At 45.3% G+C, this 15,486-nt stretch overlaps 3 protein-coding genes across 3 annotated transcripts; 2 read left to right on the plus strand and 1 right to left on the minus strand.

Moving 5' to 3' along the window:
- The first annotated feature begins 850 nt into the window (after positions 1 to 850).
- On the plus strand, positions 851 to 5,411 carry echdc2 (enoyl CoA hydratase domain containing 2). The gene is made up of 11 exons (XM_076726274.1): positions 851 to 1,201; positions 1,897 to 1,964; positions 2,075 to 2,162; positions 2,260 to 2,346; positions 2,440 to 2,532; positions 3,342 to 3,398; positions 3,503 to 3,565; positions 3,656 to 3,780; positions 4,685 to 4,735; positions 4,813 to 4,860; positions 5,068 to 5,411. Exons 1-11 carry the CDS (start codon positions 961 to 963, stop codon positions 5,143 to 5,145), a joined length of 999 nt encoding a protein of 332 aa, XP_076582389.1. The 5' UTR covers positions 851 to 960; the 3' UTR covers positions 5,146 to 5,411.
- zyg11 (zyg-11 family member, cell cycle regulator) lies at positions 5,409 to 13,168 on the minus strand. The gene is made up of 18 exons (XM_076726273.1): positions 12,700 to 13,168; positions 12,378 to 12,543; positions 11,832 to 12,043; positions 11,406 to 11,723; positions 11,128 to 11,241; positions 10,901 to 11,017; positions 10,674 to 10,814; positions 10,248 to 10,424; positions 9,449 to 9,513; positions 9,155 to 9,254; positions 9,022 to 9,072; positions 8,765 to 8,926; positions 8,519 to 8,566; positions 8,220 to 8,417; positions 8,066 to 8,118; positions 7,794 to 7,891; positions 7,433 to 7,633; positions 5,409 to 7,355 (listed from the first exon to the last, which is right to left on the minus strand). The coding sequence occupies exons 1-17, from the start codon at positions 12,727 to 12,729 to the stop codon at positions 7,443 to 7,445; spliced, it is 2,241 nt and encodes a 746-aa protein (XP_076582388.1). The 5' UTR covers positions 12,730 to 13,168; the 3' UTR covers positions 5,409 to 7,355; positions 7,433 to 7,442.
- Positions 13,169 to 13,195: 27 nt separating this feature from the next.
- Positions 13,196 to 15,265, plus strand: coa7 (cytochrome c oxidase assembly factor 7). The gene is made up of 3 exons (XM_076726437.1): positions 13,196 to 13,606; positions 13,734 to 13,874; positions 14,394 to 15,265. Exons 1-3 carry the CDS (start codon positions 13,501 to 13,503, stop codon positions 14,834 to 14,836), a joined length of 690 nt encoding a protein of 229 aa, XP_076582552.1. The 5' UTR covers positions 13,196 to 13,500; the 3' UTR covers positions 14,837 to 15,265.
- Positions 15,266 to 15,486: the final 221 nt, after the last annotated feature.

The raw sequence follows: 15,486 nt of genomic DNA on the forward strand, positions 1-15,486 counted from the left end.
ATCTCTCTTTACCTCTCAAACGAAGCGTCATCAGGCCATTGTCTGATTGTTTAACCCAGTCTGTTTTTGGTCAGCGGTTAAACAGAAAATAAAAATTATATGTGATTAGTGTGTTTCTATTCGTTTGTAATTACAGTTTCACTTCACCCACTTAATCCTGCTCGCCCTCCTGACCCAACACCCCGCAGGACAAAGCCACCTACACCCTACACTGCTGATAAATTTACATCTCAATTACAAATTAATATGATTCATCGGCCCGAGTCACTCACATCCATGTTAATTAGGAAGAGTAAACAAAGCCAGACAGCAATAAAATGGTGCCGGCTGTGGCAGAAGGGACGTAATCTGATGGATATAAATGGAATCTGATGTTCGTGAATGCTAAAATAACTTTGGAATATTTCGTAAATGGCCCATTTCTACTAAAACGTCCGGATCATATGCACAGACACACACCTGGCTCTCTTTGTTCAGACTGTTGTGCCACCAGAGTCACTGTCTGACTGTGTAATTGCATAACCTGTAAAACCTGCTCAATAATGTATGGTCAGACTAGACAGGGGCAGCCCGACGGAAAACCTTACCTCAACAAATCCGCTTTGTCTGGCCAAAGACTGGACACTCCAGAGACAGGACGCAAGGCCAGAGGACAGTGTGCGTGTGTGTGTGTGTGTGTGTGTGTGTGTGTGTGTGTGTGTGTGTGTGTGTAGAGGAAGAAAAACAAACTTTCACAATTACAAAATTGCAAAATCCCCTTTTACCAGAATATTGCACAAAAGCTCTTCAACATTTCATCAGATCAGAGCAGAATCACATTATCTTCCAGCTCTCACACTGTACTTTGAGAGTGAAGTCAGGAGCAGCCAAGTCCCTCCTCTCACAGGAAGGTACCTGCACCAAACTTCCTGCAACTTTTCTTCCTGCTTCGGGAAACTGAACAGTGAAGGAACAGCGAGCATGACGGCCCTCCTCCGCAGACTGCCAGGGTCAAAGTGCTGCCTGAGGCGGTGGCTGGGTGCCATTCTGCCGGAAACGCATGATCGAACTTCCCATCTGCTCCCCCGGGACGGAGCGCGACCGCTGGCCGGTGGTGGTTCCCCTCTGACGGCATGCAGTCGCGCACACAGCCGCGGGCAGCACACGGAGGCGGCAGATCCCGCAGAGGTGGATTTAAAGCGGTTAGAGGGGGAAGACGATGGTAGGGACACACACGGGATCCAGCGTTGTTCAGATTCACACTATACACACACAAGTTCGCCACTCTGTAAACATGCACATTAGAGCATTCATCTGATACTACAGTAACATCAGGCCTGCAGTAAAGCCTGTGTGTACTGTGAGCTGCAGCTGCTCACATAGCTGAGGAATCAGGGTAGAGGAAGTATTCACACCTTTAACTACAGTAAAAATACTAATACCACAATTTAAAAAATACTCTGTTACAAGTTAAAGTCCTGCATTGAAAATGTTACTTAAGTAAAAGTGTGTAATTAAAAGTATTCAGTACAGAAAAATCCCCCCGTGACTGTTATATATTATATTACATTTTGTAAGTATGGAAGTCCAGTGTTGCCAAGTAAATAAATACATAGATGAAACTTTATATATATATACTTTTTATTTTATTGATTAATGTATCTACTATTCTCTCAATTTATGCTTTTAATCACCATTAAGTTATAATTGTGTCTTTCTATGTAATAATTCTGAAATATCAGGCTTCCACACTGACCTGACTGTGGAAAGTTATGGATTAGTGCATGAAGATGACAGCAGGAAGCCTAAATGCTGACGTCGATACTCGATAAACGCACATTTTTAACAGTTGAAAACAGTTGATTAAAAGCTGCCTGAGCTGTTAGCCGCTGCCTCCTGTTGCTTTCTCCCTCTCAGGGATAGTGGAGGTGTTGATGTGCCGACTCAAGGCCAGAAACGCCCTGGGCCATGTGTTCGTGTCACAGGTGAGCAGACCTCTACGTCGCCTCACACACACACACACACACACACACACACACACACACACACACACACACACACAAAGCGACTGAGACACCGTGTCCCGTGTGTGCAGATGAGGGAGCTGGTGTTCGCTCTGTCCAATGACTCAGCAGCACGTGTGGTCATCTTCAGGAGTTTAGTGCCAGGTGTTTTCTGTGCAGGTAAGTCGTCTCTGTAGCATCTGGCATTTTGTGATTTGTGGTCAGAGCCTGTCTAAATGACGTGCAATCGTGCGTCATCATCGTCATGTCCACGTAGGTGCAGACCTGAAAGAGAGAGCACTGATGAACAACGCCGAGTCGGATCTGTTTGTTCACGGCCTGCGGTCCCTCATGACTCAGATAGGTGAGAAAGGGAACGTTAAGATCGAGCAGTTATTTCCCGGTTATTTATATGCATCTGTGAACGTTCTTCTCCTCGTTTCCATGCCCCTGGCAGCATTGCTGCCCATGCCGACCATCGCAGCGATGGACGGCGTCGCCCTGGGAGGTGGGCTGGAGTTGGCCTTGGCCTGTGACCTCCGCACTGCCGGTGAGTGACCTCTGAACCTTCGTGCTGAGTCAGCAGCACGCCTGAGCCCATCTCATATTCTTCTTTCCTTCCTTCAGGTGATGTTAATGGGGAATGAAAGGGGCTGTAATGTTCTCTCCACAGCTGTCACAGATCCAGTCATATTAGATCAGGAAGGTGGAGGATAGCAGCTTCCACTTAGGGCCATTTTTATGGACCGACAACTCCCTTATCCCATCAGGGAAGATTAGAATAGCAGTTCAACCTGGACGCAGAGACTCCCCGAGGGGTCACATTTCATTCACTTTAATCATCACATACTGCATCTTCCTGAAGACCTGGAACCAGCCTGTGCAGAATATGTTGTATATGATGCTGACAGTCTGTGGAATGAGATGATTTTTGATCTGAAAGCTGCTTCAGGGGAAATATAAAACCAAAACTGGATGTTAAGGAGTTAAACTTCTGAGGTATTTTTAAAAATAATAGACTATAGAAATACACTGTTGAGCTGCTGTTGCTCCTGAGAAGTTGACATTTTGGAGCTGTGTCTCTTTCACCGAGCGCTAATGATCTGCTGCTGAGCTCAGGGACTAATGATAGCCGGATGAGGCCACATCTGCCCAGCTGTTCACGTAGCTGGATAAACGTGCGATTGGCTAAATCAGTGGTGGCAGCTCAGTGATTGGCTGAGCGCTGATGAGCTAGGTGAGCAGGTGTTTGCGTCTGTTGCTCTGACAGAGGCATCAGTCAGACTTTACGCTCCTCCCCGGCTTAATGGCACTCAGCAGCGCAGACCTTCAGCTGTCCTCTGTTTGTGTGTGTTTCAGCACATTCGGCGCAGATGGGTCTGATTGAGACGACGAGGGGGCTGCTCCCAGGGGCGGGTAAGACCAAGCAGAGGTCGCAAAAATAACGACCTTGCAAAGTGTGTAAGTGCAGAGACTAAACAGCTGTGCGGGAGTTGACCTTGACGCGGTTTGTCCTGCAGGGGGCAGTCAGCGGCTGCCGCGGATGGTGGGCGTCACTCTGGCCAAAGAGCTCATCTTCACAGGTAGTGTTACAGAAACGCTGACATGTTGCCACAGACGCAGGGTGCTTATCGTTCAGCGAGGGTTGTGTATCACATTCTGTCTGTTATCAGGTAGGCGCGTGGGAGGGCAGACGGCTCTGGAGATGGGGCTCGTAAACAGAGCTGTAGAGCAGAACCAGACAGGAGACGCTGCCCACAGAGAGGCACTCAGCCTGGCCAGAGAGATACTGCCCCAGGTTAGAGTACAAGCACACACTTTGTTCATCCTGCTGCAGCTCAGATACTGATGCGTCCCTCCTCCTCCAGGCCTCCTCCCCGCTTCTCCTCTGCTTTCTCGTCCTCCTCTTTTCATTCTGCCTTTCTCTCTCTCTCTCTCTCTCTCTCTCTCTCTCTTCCTGGTGTTTTCTTCCCACCTTCCCCCCCCGCCCTCTCCCTCCTCTCTTCCCTCTCTCCAGGCCTCTGTCGCTCCGTATTTCTTTCACTCCAGTTCAGATGCCTGCAGTTGGCAGGGCCAGAGTGGCAGTCAAGTGGAGAAATGGACCACAAATAGCACCGCATGCGTGCACGCACACACACACACGCGCACACACACTAACCATTAACATGCTTCTGTTGGTGTGGATTGAATGATTGACAGGAGTTTGTATTGAATGAAAGAGGAGATAATCAGCTCTGCGATCATTCTCTCGACTCAGTGTTGTCGTTGCTTCCTGGAAATATTTCTAGAATTTTACATGAGAAGTCGCCTCTGCAGCCGACTGTTGAAATGTTGAGCACCATTTAAATTTTAAGGTTGGAAGAGTTGTAGTACCCAGTATGGGTCAAGCCCCCAAAACACTCTCTCCTACATTTCCCATAATGTACAACTTGACTGCCTTTCATTAGACCCTCCCTGCCCTGCAAACAACACCTTTCAAACTCTTCAAATTCAGAATAAGCATATAAGCTTATTGTGTAAGTGTATTGCCTTTGTACTGTTTTCAATTTAGTCTATGTCAAAAAGGATGAGCAAGTTATCAAGTTTTATGTATGTTTGACGCAGTGTCTCAGCTTTTTAGGAATCTGTGCTGTATATATATTTAATGCTGCATATATGGTGTCTTATTAAGCATCTAACTCACTTTCCTTACTGTTGCCCAGGGGCCTGTCGCAGTGCGGATGGCAAAAGAGGCAATTAACAGAGGTGTCGAGGTACATCGTGATTTGTTGTTTTTCATTTCATTTTTAGAGCATCAGTGACAGCAGTGACTGAAATCTGTCTCTTCCAGGTTGACATTAGTTCAGCAATGGCAATAGAGAGGATGTGCTATGCTCGGGTAAGACCTCCGGTGCTTACTTTATGCTGATGATTTTGCACGATGCTTGTCAGACATTTCCTTTCGACCTGACCTGCTTTGTAAAAACTTCAGTACGAGCGCTGCATTGGGCTCAGCTTTGACGCTCACTCTGCGTCTGTCTGTGAAGCCCTCTGAGGCCGCCTGTAGTCAGATCATCTGCTGTAACCTCTTGCTCTCTCTTTTCAGGTCATCCCTACGCGGGACAGACAGGAGGGTATGGCTGCCTTCATAGAGAAGAGACCCCCGCGGTACACTGGAGAATAAACTCTTTGGTGCCATTGAATATCCCTCTCACACAGATGTTACACCGCTCGTGTCTGATAGGCAATTAACTCCCATTGACTGTTTATGTGCACCCCAGCCAGTGTCAATATGTTAGTTAAGGTCAGTGTTAGTTCTCAGTGGTTACTGTTTGTTATGTGACACAGTGTAACATGACAAAAAAAAGTCCAAGGTTTATACTATTTTATTAACACAGGTGATGTGAAGCTCATGTCTGGAATAAAAAAGGCGACCCAAGCGTCATCTCCAGTTTTATGGGAATGTACATTCTTTATTTCCAAACTTGAAAACATGACTCCCAGCAGCAGCATGGCACAGTCATGGCAGACGTAGAGTATCTTGTCTTTTTGCACCTTCCATCTGATTTAAACTCTTGTGGCTTTCATCCCGGGACATGTTCAGGAGCTCAGCTAAACAATGTAACATTATGAGGAGCAACAGAAAAATACAAAAACGTATTCTGTGTCGTCTGCTGCTCTTTGCCCTTGTTCAAGCTGAGGAGATCAGCTGAGGACACATGCATAATTAACAAGCTTATACAACAACTGATGTACTGTACAGAAAACAATAAGGCCATAATTCACTGAGCAGATGAGGTGATGTATGCTTCGCTGTCAGCTGTTTTAAAGTACCATCTATCAGCCCAATATATTATCTTTACTTCCATTAACATACAAGTTATCTATACACGTCCTGCGACCGCTCATTGTTCCTGCTGAAGCCTCAAATGTTTTTTTAAGAGTCATAGTGGTTGTATGAGGGGTTTGTAGAAGCAACATTAGCCATGATTGCATAGAGAATGATGATGGGGCCTTAATGAGAGTCAAGACCTCAGATGAAAAGGGAGAATGTGGGCGTCGTTACAGCAAATGGACGCTTCTCTGGACAGCAGAAGCACACCTGGTAAAATGGCACCCAGGAGGATACTAATGTCACACGGCCAGATCTTTCAGAACAGACAAATGCTCAAATATTTCCGGTAACACCCCCGCTCTCTTCAGCTAAACCCCTCCACTGTTCTTAATCAAATAAACAATAGAACATACAGCATAATAATTTCCATGCAGCCGATTTTCAACCCGTCCTGAACGAATGGTTACTATTTCTCTCACATTTTCTATTATGTACAACTTTACATACACTCTTTAAGATGCAGCTACTTGTACAGACGTACATACACACACATGCTCACACCCAAGTGCTGTCTCTGTCTTTAAGACATCGGACGCACTGGGAAACGCAGCGAACACACCAGTATATACATGAGTTTCTCAATGAGAAAACAGCTCTGACTCGGTACGTCCATCATGATAATACTGACCACATCATTATTGCCGTTTGTGTCCAGAAAGAGCAGTAAACCGTCGACTTTTCTACTCTGGACCTTCTGATTTACATCACTGGCTGCCAAAAGTACAGAAAAGGAAACTTCTCTATAATTTAGGTTTTCATCTTTAATGTTGGGAACATTTGAACCCACTGAACACACCCTTGGCAAGTGTCCTGTCACATCAAATCAAAGGCATTAGCCGATAGAAGACCAAATGAAGAGGAGAGCAACAGCAGTATTGTGGAGCCAGAGGCGTGGGTTTCAGTGAACAGAACACTGCTACAAACAAACAAGCAGGCATTCCTAAAATGAACAGTGCGAGCATTCAGACAAACTCCAGCATGCTTGAGCTCACAGCAGCGTCATGCGTGTATTTAACAAGCTAGTCGACCAATTCGGACAAGCAGAGCCCTCGGTAACGTACAGGAGCCGGAGGGCTCAGCTGAGCTTTTGGGGGTTCGATCCCAAACTGAAAGTTGTATGTGTGCGCACGTTTTTGGTATGAAACTCTTCATGATGCCAATGTCAGACTAACGAGAGCGCGCTCAGACACAACCTCGTGTTGGGATTTGAGCTTAACTGACCAACGGTTCTTCTCATAATTTATTTTTCAATCACAAGGTTAGCACACACAGAAATAGTTTTGAAACAAACACAGAAAAATAAATAAAGTTAGTGTATGTGTGTGTGTGTGTGTGTGCAAAGAATTGCGTAGTCTTTGTCCTTTAATGTTTTCATTTTCTTGGGATTCTTGATTAAGTGTGTTTGTGTGTGATACGCATACATACGTGCGCACACACATACACAATCCCCACTGTGGTGGGGCCCGGTTTACGTCCTCTTGGTCAGGTCGTCTCTTTTTCTGGAAGAGGAAATGAAAAAGGATGAAAACTCTCCAGCCATAATGAGACAAATGACCACAGGTGTGCGAGGCTTTACCTCTGCGTGGTTACTGTGGCGGTACGCGGCGATTTGTCTGTGTGGGCGCGGTCTGGCCGGTGCGGGCTCGGTGGTTCTGCAGGCTCTCCAGAATGCTCTTAGCCAACAGTTTGACGTCTGCGTGGGTCTGTGGGTGAGTATGAACGAGCTCCAGCTGCTGCAGGCCGCCCTCCTCTAACAACATGCTGCAGTAGCGAGCGGCTGCAAGACACACGGGGTGAAACACGATTAAATCTGTCAGAGGTTAGCGTAGGTGAATAAGTAACAGCTGAATCACATGTCAGTGAATGATTTGTGAACGGGCAAATGTTTAAAGCTAGAATTACATTTGGTTGTGTATCTACGTGTGTCTGTGTCTCACCGTTCTTGCTGCAGACATGTTGCATGGCCCAGGCTGCCCACAGCTGGACACCGGGGGTGTGAAAGCACTCCAGTAAAGGAAAGAAGGGGTTAAATGACCTACAGAATGAGACAGAATGAGGATATGTTGAGCATGTACTGTATGTCACATGTTCGCGCTAAGGTTTTGCCTGCGTGACGGACAATTCACACAAACAAAAGTTAAAGCTCAGTACAAAGACGTATAAAGAACACTGTATGGTGTATTATTACTGTAGAGAAGCTGTATCTCACCTGTAGGCCACCATTTCACACTCAGGCGGGGGCCACTTCATAATGACATCATGCTAAGGAGACACACAAATGCAAAAGACTCAAACCAGCTTTTCAAAATAAACATGTACAGTGTTTATGTGCATGAGTTGTGAGTAGCTTTGCTGATTCCTACCAGCTGTTCCAGCAGTGAGGACCGAAGATCAGAGCTGAGTGTCCAGGCTTCCTCTCCCCGTGACGTCAGATGTGCGAGGATGCCTGCAGCGAAGTAGCTGACCTCCACCTCTTGGCTGTGCAGCAGAGTGCTGATGTGGTCCAAGAACCCCTGTACCATCAGCTCGCCGTGCAGCTCCCCGACCTCTGCTATGTTATTCTACACAACAAAAGGTGAGAAGGGAATAATGATGTCTTAATGTTGCAAATTTATTCAACATTGTGTTTTTCTAAAGGGTAACGAGAGAGCAGTAAACTCACCAGCAGGCCGAGAACCTTCTGCTGAATAGAAGACTCATTGGGGAAGGACTGCAGAGAGGGACGGTGGGAGTGGGGGAGGAGTGGGAACAAAACAAGTGAGTCAGCCCACCCTCAAGGCACACATACTTATACAGAGCAACACGTGGTGAAGTGTCATGATTAACTAGTAAGGTAATCTGCTCTGAGTTGTGCTCTATGTAGAGCTTATTGTTTATTTTATATGTCCAAGCCCACATTTCTGCATACCTCCAGAACTTTAATAAACAGGTCCAGGCCCTGGTTCTCGATAAAATGGCGGCAGGTTGTTGGTGATTCATCAGTGAGGTTCCAGAGTGCGCTCAGTGTAAATTTGAGGGTGGCGTCCACCATGCCCTGAGTAGCCTTCTGACGCACAATGTGGAGCAGTTGCTGTAGGGGGAAGGGAGCATATTTGCTATGAAAATTTGCCTTTTTTGGTAAATTAGTAAAGGCGGGAGGGAATGGAGCAGAGATGAGAATCTTACCTTCACTATGAACAACTCTGCTCCCAGCTGAGCCGTCTGCTCTGTGGACAACTGCAAAAAGCAAACATTTACGAGTTTAGGAAGATCCCAACAAATTGGCTCGGAATGCATGAATGACAACATAGTGATGTACCTTAGCAGCCAGGATGGAAATGATAGCCACTGCCATCCTCTGCATGTTTTGGTCTTCATGGTTGCAGAGCCACTGCATCACTAGTTTGGCAGCTTCAAACCTTCATACGAACAGAGAGCAAAACATTTCTTCTGTAAACATCATACAACTTTGACAAACTTGACACATTTACTGTTTCGGTCTTTTACTGCGTATATTTAGTCCTTTCTATCATGACAGTGACATTTGGAATGTGCCTTATAACTACATGTTATAACGACATTAAAATACTGTGGTAAAATGAGTGTTTCTCACCTGTTGAATGGAACCTCCTGCAAAATACGATCACTGCACAGGGACAGCAGGCAATTCTTCTGCAGCTATAGAGAGAGAAACCAGACCAGGCATCAGTCCAGAACCTGAGCTACATCAGCTGACTACATCATCTGCAAAGACCTCACACAATCTGTGAATGTACTTTTCTGTTGGTGCTTTGTTATAGAGGCCCAGTAAAATCTCATCTCATGTCTGACTTGGAGCCTGTGCAAGCAGACACTGTGAGAGCCGGACATTCAAAAAAAAAACAAAACACAACATACATTTATTTAGGCCTAATCAGCCTATTATTGTTTCATATTTTCACTTACAACATTGTTATTTTTATCCACCAATATCAGTGTGAACAGACTGCTAGAAAACATGGAAAATCCATAATAACTCTACTTAACTCTGCCAAGCAGCCAGGTCACTGAAGACTTAATTGAACCAATTTTCGCCTTTTTCTTTCTTTGACTGAGAATTTTTAGTTGTTATTATGAATCACACACGACTGCCAAGTCTCACGCATTGACCGTGAGACTCAAGCAACTTCACACACTCCCACGCCACACGTCCATTTTCACATGCAGTGAAAAACACATTTCTGACTGATAACAGTAGAAAAAGTGGACAGTGACAGCACACGGACAGACAAGAGTCAGCGTCTCTTGTGGCAGCAGCGTCTCTTGCGCGCAGGAAGGCAGGAGTGAGATTCAATATCGATGTTGTTGTTTTTGTGATTGATGTGACATGCAAGGTGTATGCGACTACGACAGCAGCATGGACGTGAAGCTACCTGTTGGTGGTTGGGGAATGTCCTCATGGCCTCCAGTAGAAGCTGAGTAACAGTGCTCAGAAGTCGCACTGGCATGCCTGCTGCCAGGTCCTGCTTCGTCAGGTTGAACACACAGGCGCTGGCTGCCAGCTGGACATTCAGAGTGGCAGGGTGATTCTTCATGCCCAAAACTACCAGCTAGAAAAAAAAAAACAAGAGGGAAGTAATGTTATGGTAAGTGAGACAGATGAGGAACTCTAAGTGTGCATAAGTGGAGTCAGGATGAAGGACTTTGACACCATGCGCTGTAAGAGGTAGGAGGAGGACACTCTGTCACTTATCAGATAAATATGTGGTTCAGATTCAGAGTCCAAAATTAATTTGTTGGTCTGCCATAAAACTGCAGCTTCACAGATTTAATTTCCAAGTAGAATAATGTGGGTTTACCTTAAGGATGTCAGGCCTGGGTTTCTCCATGACGTGCGTCAGGCTGAACAGGTGAAATAGAGCCTCTCTCACAAAGCCTTCCCTCTCACTGTAGCGTCGCAGGGCCTCACAGATCTGGGTCTCGTTGGCTTCTCCTGTTACCTGTTTACACACAAAAGACAGTTTACGCTTGCAAACGTGCATTTATATGCCAAGTTATCAGTTATAATGTATGCATCTGCACCTACCTTTAGATTTCCTTCTCCAGAGAGGAAATCAGAAAATCCAGCATCTGTGGCCAGAAGTCCCACAAAGGTCATCCCTGGTCTCTCCTCAACAAATGCCTTAACAGCTGCATCTGTCACCTGCAACATCATCATCATGTAAGACATTGCACCTTGGCTCTACAGCCTGTTCCCTTTCTTTGCAATCTAACTAAAATACTCTTAGATGTGTGCAAATTAGTTTCAAACACCTGTTTCCTTCCGGACACATCCAGAGAAACAAGAGCGGGCAGGATCCCTGGCTGTCCCAGAAGTTGACGAGCCACGTCAGACGTAAACTGCTTATCATCACTGATGTCCAGGTGCTGCATAGGCCGGATTTCACGTAAACACAGACAATGATGTTTTAAAGTATGGCTGATGGAGTCAGAGAAAGTGTTATTCCTAGTGCCAATCAGTGAATCAATCAATAGAAACAGGTTTAATAGCAGACACACAGCTCAAAACTCAGCTCCATCCTTCCACTAACCTGCAGTACATCCAGCTGGCCAATGACTCTCAGCAGCTGAGCAGTGCTCATCTCCAGCCTTTTCAGCTGGTGTAGTGTTAGTGAGCGCAGACGCTCCTTCAGGCCCAGCAAGGGGCTCAGGTTGGTAACTGAAGTGTTGGAGAGATCGAGGCTCTCCAGCCGAGGCAGGGAACACACATCAACAAGCCCAGAGTCATAGAAGTCTACATTGGCTAGAGAGAGGGAGCGGAGGCCCTGGAGGGAGCTGAAGCGATACCGAATTGGTTCCTCCAGAGAGGACATGGTGAGACCTGTTAAGACAAGTCTCTGGAGGGACTCCTGTAGGGTGTTTGAGGACAAAACAAAACAAGAAATAACAAGTTTCAATAGAGGTTTCCAATGAAATATCAAGGGAGAAAAGGGTGGTTTGACATACTCTCATTTTACCTGACAATATTTATTGGTGGCCAGACCCCGTAGAATATCAGGAATGGTGAGGTCAGCATTGACCCTGGCAGCATCCAGCTCCAGCAGTCTGTGAGGGCAGAGGGCTTTCTGGAAGGCCTCTGCAGAGATCCGCGCCGTACGGATGCAGGCTCGCCTCAGCCGCAGGTACTCACAGTTCCGAAATACACCCACTGTGCTATCATTCAGCGGACCTGAGGTGGAATAAACTCGAGTTAAGGTTCATCTCTGGGTTCATGCAGGACTGAGCCTTATGCAATACTGTCTCTGCTTACCTAGGGCAGGTCACAACATACCATGAGACCGAGTGGCTCAAAGATTTCACACATTTTTCTCTCCTTTTTTATGGTAGAAGAAAATGTTGAAAGTCACTGAGATGGAATTTATATTTTTATCAAGCCATGATTGGACTGATGGTTTGACGGGTGATTTAACCATGTTTAAGACTGTAGATTTTCACTGCAGTGGTTTTAAAGGCTCGGAAATCAACAACTCTTAACTGGAAAATCTCCGGAGGTCCAGGTTTACCTTCAGTGGCCATCTTGGCCAGCAGCTGGTCTGCCAACTCCTGTGGGAAGAGTACAGCCTCTCGGAAGCAAAGGGAGCCATCGGGGCGCTTCACACAGAAACACTCCAGATTTTGGCTCACGTAAGTCAGACACAGGTCTGTCAGAGCCGCTGGAGATGCATCATCCTGAAAACACAAAGGGGATGGTTGTTGAAGTAGATGTGAACAGTGCCATTTGCTAATATAGCATTTTTCAAACAATAACGCAACGTAATGACAAAAGACGTAAAAATTCGTTACACAAATTAGCAAGAAAAATACGGCGTAAAGACAAAAACTCACCGTGTTTAGGAAACTCCTGGCCATGGCCATGATTAAAATAACTCTAGTTATAGCTTATTCAAACGAGCCTGGTGTGTTTTACACCACGGAAAACTGCCACTGTGCTTGCTAACCGTCGACCGACGTTTTAAACGGTTTCAGTTAGCAGTGTGCGCGAGCCTGACGCTACTCTGTTGCTGACAGTCCAGCAACTAAGAGGAGAGAACGACGAACGGGCACCAAGGCAACGTTAGCGGCGACGCCAGCTAGCTAGCTCACTTGTTGTCGCCTCCGTTGTGGAAAATCGTTCTCCGTGCAGAAATGTCTGAAGCTGTCGGCTGTGGCGGAACGCATGTTTAAAAGATGTCGACTAAACCCTGCAGCGACCGAAAGGCTGAATGTAGGAACCGGTGGGGAGGATAGTTTTCACAGCGGGCTGTTGGGTCTATTTTTGACTAGACTGACTAGACAGACAGTAAACAAGGGTCACGACACAGGAAGTACATTGGCGAGGGGGGCTGGACTACGGAAGCCTGTGAAGGAGGGTTATGAAACCAGGAAGAGATCAACTGGAAGCACGCATGGTCTTGTTCTTCTTCTATTCCCAAAGGAAATTTGTTTTATGAGTCCTTAATGTACTCTTTTATCGCATCTTTACGATTAACGCTAATAATCTCTATCAATCCTTTAGTTTAGGGAAACGCTTTTGTAACGCGGCTCAGTAACTCATTCACCAAGGTCAGGAGTTGTGTGGATGTGGTGGGAGCTAAATCTCCAGCACATGGGATTATAGTAAAGTTAAAAAGGCGTGCAAGCGGAAATATGGCAGGACTCATAAACTTTGAAGATGAGAATGAAGTGAAGCAGTTTTTGGACAATTTGGGGGTGGAGTACAGCTTCCAGTGTTACAAAGAAAAGGATCCTGAAGGTAACATTCCTGCGCTGTTCACAGATCAGTGGTGCTGAAACACTGCACACCAGCTCCAAATGGAAATTCAATTATGTGTTGAATATGTTAACCTCACCATTTATCCTTGTGTCGTCTTTTTTCTTAGGGTGCCAAAGGCTAGCAGACTATTTGGAAGGGGTGAAGAAGAACTACGAATCAACAGCAAAAGTACTGAAACATAACTGTGAAACAAATGGATTTGGAGAGAGCTGCTATAAACTGGGAGCTTACCACATCACAGGCAAAGGTAAGACAACATTATGGCTTATTGCCTTGTTTACCCTCGCTGGTGTTGGGGCAAATTACTCAGCATATGAGTAATTGGTGTTAGTTTATATGAGCATCTGGTTGAATGATTTTCAATAAAGTAATACAAAATAAAAGATCAGATCAACATATTTACTGTTTAATATTCCAATTGTAGCATTAACTTTTTTTTTCATACGACTATCAATTAAATCTGGTATAATTGGAGTTGATCATAGTAAAAAAAAAAGCAATTTTAAGGCAACAGTTTGAGCTCTTGTAAATTGTGATGGTCTTTTTTTTTTTTTTTTTTTTTTACATTTTGTACAATAATTTGTGTAATAATTTGATTAACAAGTCAGATTATTGTTTACATGTGAACACATCAATATTAAATTAGTCAGATAAATTCTGTCGATTTTGGTATTTGGGTCCATTTTACTTGTGTGCTCTTGCTTACATACATTTTTTGAATACAGCACTCTTTATTCATGTGAGGGATCTAAATTCTTTCCACCAGGTGGAGTAACTGAGTGTCTGAAAACAGCCTACTCCTGCTTTGTGCGCTCCTGTGCTGCTGGAGGAAAGAAGTCCATAGATGCCTGTCATAACGTTGGTCTGTTAGCCCATGATGGACGAGCTGTGGGAGAACCTGACCTTGCAGGAGCTCGGCAGTACTATGAGAAGGCCTGCGCCGGTGGCTTCGCTCCCTCCTGCTTTAACCTCAGCGCCTTGTTCATTGAGGGCAATGCCAAAGGGCTAAAGCCAGATATGACTCAAGCTTTGAAGTTCGCCACCAGGGCTTGTGAGCTGGGACATGTGTGGGGCTGCGCCAATGCAAGTCGCATGTACAAACTTGGGGATGGTACGGAGAAGGATGAGAAGAAAGCGGAGGAGCTGAAGAATCGAGCGATGGAGCTGCATGCTTTAGAGAAGGAACGGCAGCTCAAGTTTGGGGAGTGAATGTGACACACCAATTAAATTATCGTATTTCAGGTTTGCCAACACGTGTGGTGTTCAGTTGGGTTGATTGTGAGAGCAAGTATACATGTGCATAAAGAAAACCTGTTCAGGTGTTCAATGCTCTCCTACCATTGACAGTTAGGGAGCAGCATTAATTTGACTATTTGTACTGGCAGATTTCAGCCAAATATATACAAGATAATTTAAATGTAATAGCAATAAAATTAATTTTGATTCATGCACAGTATTTGATTTGTGATACTGAGTTTGAAAGTCAATGATTTGAGGGTTAAAGGGCAGCTTAAACTCATTGCACTGCATCCAGATGGTCATGCACATCAGCCTTTTGTGAATTATTATGAATGAGTATCTGTCGTGTGTTATTAGTATGGTGTGCCACTGTAAGAAAATTAAATTTGAACAAAACTGACTAATCTTGTGGAACATGACAAATGTCCAGCCTAAAAATTGTCACCGGTGATGGGCAAAATGCGATTAAAACCGGCGAACATCATTTTGATGTCAGACAGGAGCGCAGGACGGCACGACGGTGTTTGGACCACAAGAGGGAGTCACAATCAAAGACATGAACTTTGCGCCTTTTTTCTATCTCACAGGGCGCTTTGCTTTATCCTGCAGTCACCACAACA

Source organism: Chaetodon auriga, chromosome 3 (assembly GCF_051107435.1).
Source record: "Chaetodon auriga isolate fChaAug3 chromosome 3, fChaAug3.hap1, whole genome shotgun sequence".
NCBI lineage: Eukaryota > Metazoa > Chordata > Actinopteri > Chaetodontiformes > Chaetodontidae > Chaetodon > Chaetodon auriga.

Bases quoted from the DNA above. Each gene is read 5' to 3' on its own strand.
- echdc2 (XM_076726274.1), top strand. From the start codon at position 961: ATGACGGCCCTCCTCCGCAGACTGCCAGGGTCAAAGTGCTGCCTGAGG. The intron at 3,399-3,502 runs GTAAGACCAAGC...TTTGTCCTGCAG, and splicing joins GGGGCTGCTCCCAGGGGCGG to GGGGCAGTCAGCGGCTGCCG. The intron at 3,566-3,655 runs GTAGTGTTACAG...GTCTGTTATCAG, and splicing joins CAAAGAGCTCATCTTCACAG to GTAGGCGCGTGGGAGGGCAG.
- zyg11 (XM_076726273.1), bottom strand. From the start codon at position 12,729: ATGGCCATGGCCAGGAGTTTCCTAAACACG. The intron at 8,927-9,021 runs GTAAGATTCTCA...TTCCCCCTACAG, and splicing joins CAGAGTTGTTCATAGTGAAG to CAACTGCTCCACATTGTGCG. The intron at 7,892-8,065 runs GTGAGATACAGC...CTCATTCTGTAG, and splicing joins TGTGAAATGGTGGCCTACAG to GTCATTTAACCCCTTCTTTC.
- coa7 (XM_076726437.1), top strand. From the start codon at position 13,501: ATGGCAGGACTCATAAACTTTGAAGATGAGAATGAAGTGAAGCAGTTT. The intron at 13,607-13,733 runs GTAACATTCCTG...CTTTTTTCTTAG, and splicing joins CAAAGAAAAGGATCCTGAAG to GGTGCCAAAGGCTAGCAGAC. The intron at 13,875-14,393 runs GTAAGACAACAT...TCTTTCCACCAG, and splicing joins TTACCACATCACAGGCAAAG to GTGGAGTAACTGAGTGTCTG.